A 10,194-nucleotide genomic window follows, 5' to 3' on the forward strand; every position below is an offset into this window, starting at 1 on the left:
ATTTTAACGATTTTTAATAACCTGTGACATCTCAGAAATTGGGGTGTTACATTTGGTATCAAAAGCAAGGTTTTCGAAAAACCTTTTGGGGCCTTTGGGGAGTGAGCTCGTCTAGCTTTAGCTGTGTTCCTCTAAAGTGTGAAATATTATGTGTGTTGTACTTTGATTGTTGTGGTGTTTGGTTTTGTTGTGTAACCTTGTAGCTTTATGTTGTTTGCAAGGTTTAGATTTAGTTTTCACAATGATTGTTTGGTCGTAACCAAGGGGTGGGATACTCAGAGGGCTACTCTTGACTTGTTCAAGAGTTGGAAGTGATCTAGTGTGGTGGGGGTGATACCCTTAAAGTTAGGGTCTCTCTTTCACCTGTGTGAGGCAGGAGAAGAGGATGGGTTACGAGAAGAGTAGTTTGGTTACCATGGAGAATATTGTGATTGGGTTCTATGGTGTGCAAGTTCGCGTGGATGATGAAGAAGGGGGGGTTTTGTCGCGGTCTGATTGTGTGAAGATGACGAAGTTGCGAGGGAGGTGAAGAACTTTGCGTGGTGGCCATAGAGGTGATGTGGGTCAGATGTTGCTCGCGGTGATGTGTCAATGGAGGTAAGAGCGATTGAGGTTTCTACTTTTGCAAGTTTTGCGTGGTAGTGGAGGTAATGGCTTCGTGGTGGTTTGATTTACGACTCTGTGGTGGCCTGAGTGGCATTGTGAAGCTCGCGGTGGAGGTAGGTAGTTTTTCATGATGGTCGACACAAGGTGAAAGATGGTGGTGTCGCGGTGGTTGGTTGGTCAGGTGATGAGGTGGTAGCATGTGATTGACTTGATCCATAAGTGGAGGATTTCCACGTGGCATAATCTAAGTGAATTTGACTTATGAGTGTAGGAGGAGTGTGTACAGGGAATTAGGGGTGTAGGACAAAAGGCTTATTGTTGGGCTTGTTTAGAAAAGGGGTTGTATGTAAAAATAAGGGTGCCTTCAGCTCTTTCAACATTTCTTTCCAGAATTTCAAAATTTGGACTCATTTTGTAACTTTGGACAAATTAATTTCACATTTTAAATGGATAAAACTTTAATTTTAACGACATTAATAAACATTAGACTATCCAAAATAATTATGCAACTAAAAATCACATTTTAAACATCTTTAATTCCCAAACCCGGTAAATCCAATTGTCACAAATAATCTTCAAATCAACCAATTAAGCATAAGAATTCCATCAAAATATTGAATTTATACCATAAATGTGGGCATAAATATGCACTCATTAGCAACAAACAAGTTAACTTGCCCAAAATGTTTTGCCACGTTGATCATATTCATTGCACCTCTATCATCAAACAACTTATATAACATAGTTTGTATACTATAAAATAACTCATTTACTTCGATGTATCCCACATCTTTAAGGGCACCTAGTATTTCAAAATAACTTCATTTATTGGGGTCAACGTCCCAATAAGCTATCTCCCCATCTATATACTAAAATGGCATCTCTTTTATCAAGGTCACACTATGGTGGACCACTACTTCAAACCTTTGGCCAGACATCCTAAATCCTATCTTGTAAATGTCAACCGAATCACTAAATAATCTTAAAGTAACACATACGGGATCACTAAATAATCTTAAAATAACATGACAATTTTAACCATAATTAAACCCAAATCGACAATGAATTATATTCAATGTAATTACAGGCAAACCGAAAAGCTTTCACAACACAATTTCAAATAATTACAAAATTTTAAGCACGAAACTCATGCCCAATCAAACAAAATATTACTTTTAAACATATTAACATATTCAATGCGAAATTAAACCCTAACACCCCAATCCAATAAACACAACATCAGGTTAAGAACACTTACCTGACTTGTGTTCTTTTAATTGTAATTTCAACAAACCACGAATCCAATTTGAACACCAATTTCACTAGATTCTTCAACCCCAATTTAACCTTAATCGCAAATACCTTTGAAACTAATTGTAATTTCCTTTCACAAAAATCATTTCACTTTTAACATTGTCACGTCACTTGGTTTGATCTTGCCACATATTTTAAAACTAGACAACTCATTAAATATTAACTAAGGTATACATTACATCGTTAGCAATTTAAACACTGTCAGTAAAAAAGACCAAATTAAATAAATTTTACAAAAAGAATGAAACACTTTAAACATTTCAAATAAAATAGGACCATTTTGAACAAAACTTACTATTGAACCAAAATAGTTATTAAACCTATTACTTTAATATTTCTTTCATATTATACCTTCCATATTGACTAACTCTAAGTGTTTAGTTTTGAAAAATAACGTATATGCGTTTGTGATAACTCAACTAAACAATTCTTGCTTGGACTAGATCTTGTCAATGAGTCCATTTTTGCGTTTTTCTATTTTCATTTGATCATTGACTTAGTGGTTTACTCACCCACTTCATGACTTCACTTTAAAGTTATCCATAATCACGTATTATAGTGTGAAAGCAAAGTTCTAAATGAGAATTCTTACTTTTTTTTTATTTGAGAAATTCAAATAACAAATATACATCATTAAAATATATAATTTTGTTAACTATTCAAAAAATTTACTAGTAAACAAGCCTTAATAGATTTTGAAAATCTGAAATGTCTAGTTTATATTTATAATTATTAGTTTTAAACAACTAATTTTTCTCACTTACGGGTTTTCATAGTTTGTATCTATCAAACGTTGTTGTCAATGGATAAAACATTGATAAAATTATGAGTTAAATTTAAATTTAATCTGAGTTTTAAATCTGGGTTTCAAAGAAAAAATTAAATAATTATTCACTCCTAATTTCAATACGCTTTATGAAAGTTAAAGAAAAAAAAAAGGTCTTGTGGTATATAAATGAAACAAAATTTTGGGGAAAAGGAAGTGACTTTAAACGAGACTTTCCATTGTAAAATGGTAAGAAATGAAAGAAAAATATTATTTCTTTGTGATCAAACTACCTCTATTTTTTTATGTTTTCATTATTATTTTCTTCCACTCATCTATTTTTCCTTATTGTTTGATTGATTACATTTTAATGGGTCAATGTTAAGAGGGTTAATATTAAAAAATTATTTGTTTAAAATAAAATTTTGAAAATGATTTAAAATAACTTATTTTGTTTGAAAGGTTAAATTCTAAATCAAAAAGATTTGTTCAAGCATAATCTATTTAACTTCAAAACAACTTCTAATAAAATTAATACTATTTTAAACATGGATATATACACTGAAAATACGGCATATTAATTAGACATAAAATAAGCTTTTAGAGAGTATGAATAAACTTTTTTATTTATATTTTGCACAAGTGGAAATCAGTGTCAAAAAGACTAAAAAAAACCCAACAACCCACCAAAGCAAAATACATGGAAAAGAAAAGTTCAAGACTTTTCTTTCTTACTCAAAGTTCACTTTTTCTTGTCTTCCTTTTCCTCCTTCCATGAATGATTAATTAAAGATCAATAGGTAAAGAGTGAAATTGGATTTTTCTTTCCATTTAAGCTTTTGACCAATTGCAATTTCATTGACAAACAAAAATAGGACAAAGAAATTTATTATATTAATTTAAAAAATAGCCTACTAAATAAAGACAAGTGAAAGGTTGAAAAATAAATTTGGGAACTTCAAATTTGACTTACATTTTCATCACTCTCCCAATTTGGTGGCTTCCCTTTGAATGGCCTCAAATTTAGTTCACTAATTAAATTAAGAGAACAGAGCACATATTTCGTTCTATTTTACTTGCAAGTTCCTCAAACTTCACCATATTTAGAAGGACATTGATTATTTCCCATTTTCTAAAATTACTATTTCAAATAGCTAAAAAAATACTATTTTTTCTTATTTATAAAAATATCTCCCTTTTTTATTCTTAAATATAAACCAATTTTAGGAAAGGGATTGTCTTCCTTTAAAATTAATTAGACAATCTTCTAATTGAAGAAGTGTTGCTGTAATTAATTAATGAACAAAATTCTTACCATTTCACTTAAGTTGTGAAGAATTTAACATTTTGTTTTTATTTTTAATGTAAATTATATGTATATTTTTTATCATCATTTTCATTATTAAGTAATAAAATCAGTAGAAAATCTTACATCAATAAAATATCACATTAATTTATAAGTGGAATAATTTTTATTTTATAAGTAAGTTTTGTAAAAATATTAACTTAAATTCATTTTCAAATATAATATCCAAATTTATCCTAATAAAATTTATTGAATTTATGGTATAACATTATGATTGTCACTAACCAATTGTCGGATAACCGATTTCTGTACACGTAAACATCAAACACCAATATTTTATAACATGAAATACCAATTTTTTTTGCTTGCAAGAAATATTATAATTTTAGAATTAAAAAATTTTAGTTTCAGTTTTCATAATATATCTTAGAAAGTATATCACATTAAAAATAAGGAAAACATTTTTCTTAGAAATTAAAGTATAATTAGAAGAAATGCCTTCTAAGAATAATTAAAGTATAATTAAAGCATAAATTTTGAATTGCCTTCTAAGAAATTTCTTTAGGAAAAAAAAAAAGATAAATAACTCAGCTCTCCTTAAAGTACATGTTGAAAAGGTTTCATTTGCTGTCCTTTCACAAAAGCACACGCCTTTCATTTTAAAAGTAGCCTCCTTAGATAATAAACAACAATAAAATAAATAAATAATAATATTAATAATAATAATAAGATTAACTAAATTAACAGTATTTCTACATTAGTCTGCAATTGATGGCAGACAGATACAACACGAATGAAACATATAAACAAGAGATCTATTTGTGAAGGTATGAAGCTAGATTCCTATGTATTATCAACAAAAACAAATGTTCAATCCAAAACTGGAAACATGCTCCATTTGGCAATAATTCTTCAAAAAGAATCAATGAATCAAATGATTTTTAACAGTATAACAACTAAACTCTCCCATCAAAAGGGGTACATTGGCAATAATCTCAATATCCCCACCAGTAAGTATAGTTCTAACCTCTGCTATTTTGTTCCAAAGTATATATGCCTTTTGATTATACACAAAACAACCTTGTATTCTTGCCCTTTTTGTATATGCCTAAACTGAAACTCTGTATTTTGAATGAACTGAGAGAAGCCACAAGGCCCCCATTGATTCTTCAGCAGCCTCATCAATATGGCAGGAAAAAGGAAGCACATTCACACACCAGAGAGATCTCATGAGCTTCCCTTTAACTTTTAAGGCAATGTCATATGATGCAGCATGATGAAACCACACTGTTTGTTTTAGCCTTATCTTATGTACAAAACCAAGACACTATCTTCGTGCATCAACACCAAACCTATGGTCTAGTTTATGCATTGTAATTTGCTCCTCGGACTTGTTACACACACAACCAGGAAAGGGATTGGCGAAAAAATTCTCCTCTGTTCTTGGTGACTCTCCTACCTGTCTAAGATAAGGCGAACCTAGCCTATTGGAATGTAATTTCTTAACCTCAGAAGAAAATGCTTCCCAAGATATGCTACCCTCATCCAACTGATCGATCAGCCTAACAAAATTCAATCTGAAAAATGAAAAAATACAAACACATTACACATCACTAGAATGTAAAATGCCAACACATGTACCACAGATATTGACACATACACTAAACACGACACAGACACAAAAACTAAAATGTATAATCTCCAAAATGTAGGACACAGGAATACGGATCTATGTTATGTTAAAAAAAGGTTTTCTATTGTTGTTTGTAGGTGCTTTCTATTGTTGTGTTTTTCTCTCTAAACAAAACCAGCAAAGCTTCTTATGTCCTGTTTTCTCCATTTAACATGACATTAAAAAACTAGATTTTTATATTCTGTGAACTAACCTGTCAGGATTGATGGTTTTCCGAAACCCTTCAAACCTCCTATGACCTTGTACTGCCTTAGCCATGTTTCCATCATAGGTATACACGAAGACATCACTTTCTAGGGCCACTATATAATCCAAAGCAGCAAGACGGTTTTGGTATGGCTTGAAGGGTTCTAGCTCCTCATCAGTTGCAAGGGTAGAATGAGTGAAGACATTAGGAAACTCGGATTGAAAGGCTTCCATGCTATTTCCACCATAAATGGGCCCTGCAACAATGTAGATTGTTGTGGTAGAAGGGTACCCCATTGCCCTCAGAAAAATAGCTGCTTCCCTTGGTGACATAGGGCACCCCCCTTGCAATCTTTTTTCCTCGCTATCAATCTCTTTCTCCTTCCAATGCTTCACATCATACCTCATAACCCTTAGTTCCTCAGCCTCCTCAGCAGTCAGATTGTGACTGCACCCAGTAAAGGCCAGCATGTCCTTTTCATATCTACAAGAAAAAAACAACATAAATCAAGACATGAAAAACTGTCATGTGTTCTGGTCTTTGAGCACACAAAGCAAGTTAAGTCCACAGGACAAGGACAAAAACCTTAAATGAAGAGCAATGTATGGTTCATTGTTGTTTCTTAGCCTATCCACCAAAATCCTTCCAAGATCTTCAATTTCTGCAGTGTACTTGAGAGCATGGTAATTGGCACGGCACCTGAGCTTCTGAATGGAGGAAGCAAGGCCATTGTTGGCGAGCCGGGAATCAGAGTGAGTGAACTGCACAATCTTATGTCGCTTCAACAATGGGAGAATCTCCCCTCTGTAGTAACTAGCCTGAAAATAAAGCATCTGAGCCACTACTGTACTAGGAAAGAACAGAAGTGTTTTTGTTTTCTATGATGTCACAGAATTGGTGAATGCTCCAAACCTTAGACCAGGAAACAGGGGCCTTCACAAGAGGTTTCACGGATGCATACTGGACCGGCAAGTACTCAACTATGTCAATGTCGTCTTTCAAAACTTTCATGAAGTGCCTCCAGTCAAAAATATCTTTAAAGTCACTGAAATATATTAGGGACATTATACTTCGGAAAAAAGAGTAAGAGCAAGAGATAACATTAAATGTTCCTCTCAAACTACATGGGAAGTTTTACCTTGGATCAGTCCAAAATGAATCATGGTCAAGAGAGGGAATAACGAGTGTGGCATTCATTATTTTTGTCACTGCAACCATATCACATATCTGCAAGTCAATGAAGGTTCTAAGAATTAGCAAATACAAATAACACGAAATTCATACACATAATCCTATATTTCATTTTAGGTTTAACACTAATTCTTATCCTAATCTTTTTTGGAAATCATTCACATTACCACATTTTCACCTTCTAGACGTATCGGTACCAATTTAATAGAAGGAACTAATATTGACTAGTTTAAAAAATACATGGATTGAGACAAAAAGAAATTAACAGATCCTATTGAGTAACTCCAACGAATATTGGGACGAAAAATATGGGGAACAAAAATAGTATTAAACCTTATCGTCTTACCCCAGTTCTCATTTGATTCAATCCACCATTGGCATGAACAAGAAGATATCCATTTGTCTTCACTGGCCCTGAACGAAAATACAAAAAAATAAGGAATTAGAAGTGAGACAAAAGTTGTTTAGGCACAGTGAAGCTTCAGACTAATCAAGTGCAATACAACACATACTTAATACATTCTTGGGTCGAGAAACGCATTGGTAATAGTTCTCACTGTTTGGGTTCTTCCATATATCTGGAGTCTGTCGAAAAAGAAAACAACAAATGAATAAAACATTATAAGACAGACAAAAACAAGTCCCGATCAAGCAACTAAGAAAAGTGATTAAGCAATCTAGAATCACGCACGGTACCAAAACTAAACTTGGTTAAGTAATCCTCAATTCAACGTTACCAATCACTTAAGAAAATTCACCGACAATGTAGCATAGCCAGCTATGTATCATGGAATGGAACGCACCAAGGAAAAAGAAAAATCAAACAAAACCGTGTGAGATATCATAGAATGCTTAACAATCACTAATGTTTTGGTGTTACATGGTCAGAGCCACCTTCTCAGTACCCAGTATTGAACACAGTTACACGTGTCTCCACTAGCACCAATTATATGCAAAAAAGTCAAACTTTTGCCAAAAAAAGTCCAAGCTTCAATCGCTGGAGACATGTCAACCTCAGAACACAACGGAAACAAATCGTCACGAATCTCCCATTCTGGCACTCAATTCGTTCATACATGCTAGCAAACAAGTTATTAGCCAAAAGTTTTACATTAATCAATAATTTAAACAGTTTGAAAACAGGTTCTAATTACTCTATCAAGCAAATCACAGTTCACCATCACCAACAAATTTGATACTCTAATTTCTATAAAATAAATATAATTTGATTTTGCTAAGTTTCTTTTTAATATATTACTCTAAAACATAAATTATTGATTTCAATTCTCTCAAAATGGTTACTTTACTTCAACTTTTATCAAACACGTAAAGCATTTAATAATGATAAAGCACTCTAACATCAAAACAGAATTTCACCGTTTAAAGGAACAAAAACTAAATAAAGGACTTGTTAATTATTATGCAAATTTAAAACACCTTTAAATCTTAAAAAAGTTACATTGAGAAAATGCGTGGGAAAGCATTTTCATCAAGGGTTTCCAGAATAAAATTACTTCATCAAATTAAATATAAAAATTTAGAGAAATTATGTAAAAAAAAACCCTACAAATTAATGTCTTTATTTCCTTTTTTGTCATTCTTATTCAGAAAAAAATATTCCAAACCAAAAGAAAAGTTTTACCCTTTTGAACGTTGCATTCAGCAATGAAACCCATATTTATTTATCCCTGGACGCTTTCCACACAGGGAAATAAAAAGGCAAAAGGGGTTAAAAAAACCACGATTCCCGAAACAGAATTTTTGAGAGCAATCACGAGAAGGAAAGAAGAGTGAAAAGCGCTTTTGTGGAGAGAGAGAGAGAGAGAGTTACCGATAGTCTCTCGAGGACCCGTTTGGGCATGGAGGGTTCAGTTCGGGTTTCGGTGATGACCCGTTGTGCGTAGGCCCAATCCTCCTTGAAGCGCTGGAGAATGAGTTGGCCGTTTTCGATGCTCTTGAATCTACCTCCGTTTATTTCCCCGCCGGTTCCCAACAGAGACACTTTCAGAAACACCGACATCATCAGCAAGCCGATCAGCGCCACAAAGATCTTCCGCCCGACGTGTTTCCCCGACCGGAGACCCTGAACCGACCCCGCCACCCAGAGAGCAAGCTGTTCCACGCGCAGGAACAGAGACTCCGGCACGCACAGAAGAATACGCGCGCGGAGAAGTATGTAACGCATCACTGGGTGCAGGTGGAGGTGGTGAGCGTGAGTGTGCGTGTGCGCGTGGGAGTGCGTGTGCGTGTGGATGTGATTGGAGTTCTCGTCGTTCTCCACCTCTGAGAAATCGGAGAAACTGGAGGATACCTGCTGGTGCTGCAGCTGCTTCTCCGCGTCGACCGCGTTGTTGTTCATGTTGTCGGGAACGCGACGGCGCGTGGTGGTGGGCCCCGCGGCGACCCTTGGGCTGGTGTTCGAGGAAGTCGTGGTGGGGCCGCCGGACGACATGCTGGCGACGCTACGGGAATGCCAAAACGACGTCGGATTGGAAAACGGGAAATTTTATTGTCGGTTTAGTTTCTCTTGACGCTTGTGAAGTTGCGATTTGGGAGGAACGAAACGAGATAGACAGCGTTTTCGCTTTTGTTGATGTTGTTGTTGTTTCGTTTTTTCCTGTTTTGGGTTTTGGTCTGAAAAGGTTTGAGGGGCCGAAATAGAAGGGAGTGGCAACGTTAAATAATGTGCCAATCTGGGATCTCTGATTCTCTCCCAACGTGCTTTTATAAATCGTTGTTGGGGTTGGTTGATTCGCTTCATGTGCCATTTTGCATTTTCTTTTTTCTGTTATTTATATTTTTGACACTGAAATGACACAATTGCCCTCTCTGTTTCTTTTCTTTCTTTCCCTTTTTACAGTCATAAAATTATCTTCTTTTTGCAGTATTCTTCTGTTTCCTATTTATTTGCTTGCTTCCTATAAAACACATTTATTCACCTCTTTCACAATTGCGGATGATTTTATGTGGTCAAGGTTTGACTGGTTGTTTTTTTCCCATGTATTCAATATTGTAAATAAATATATATTAAATTAGTTTCTAAAATTACTACAATTTAATAAATGAATTCTGTTTCCGAAAACAAGAACCAAATTTTCTTTTAGAAAATGTTCTGATTTTATTTGAATTAG

General features: G+C 34.3%; 1 protein-coding gene across 1 annotated transcript; it reads right to left on the minus strand.

Moving 5' to 3' along the window:
• Nucleotides 1-4,684: 4,684 nt before the first annotated feature.
• Nucleotides 4,685-9,902, minus strand: LOC124847976 (O-fucosyltransferase 19-like). Its single transcript, XM_047325570.2, has 8 exons — nt 8,895-9,902; nt 7,576-7,648; nt 7,410-7,477; nt 7,011-7,099; nt 6,785-6,917; nt 6,458-6,690; nt 5,879-6,355; nt 4,685-5,569 (listed from the first exon to the last, which is right to left on the minus strand). Exons 1-8 carry the CDS (start codon nt 9,513-9,515, stop codon nt 5,320-5,322), a joined length of 1,944 nt encoding a protein of 647 aa, XP_047181526.1. The 5' UTR covers nt 9,516-9,902; the 3' UTR covers nt 4,685-5,319.
• Nucleotides 9,903-10,194: the final 292 nt, after the last annotated feature.

The sequence above is a fragment of the Vigna umbellata genome, chromosome 11 (genome assembly GCF_029865625.1).
Source record: "Vigna umbellata cultivar VRB3 chromosome 11, Vumbellata_1.0, whole genome shotgun sequence".
NCBI classification, from domain to species: domain Eukaryota; kingdom Viridiplantae; phylum Streptophyta; class Magnoliopsida; order Fabales; family Fabaceae; genus Vigna; species Vigna umbellata.

Bases quoted from the DNA above. Each gene is read 5' to 3' on its own strand.
- LOC124847976 (XM_047325570.2), bottom strand. From the start codon at position 9,515: ATGTCGTCCGGCGGCCCCACCACGACTTCCTCGAACACCAGCCCAAGG. The intron at 7,478-7,575 runs GTATGTGTTGTA...ATTTTCGTTCAG, and splicing joins TCGACCCAAGAATGTATTAA to GGCCAGTGAAGACAAATGGA. The intron at 7,100-7,409 runs GTAAGACGATAA...ATTGACTTGCAG, and splicing joins TGAATCAAATGAGAACTGGG to ATATGTGATATGGTTGCAGT.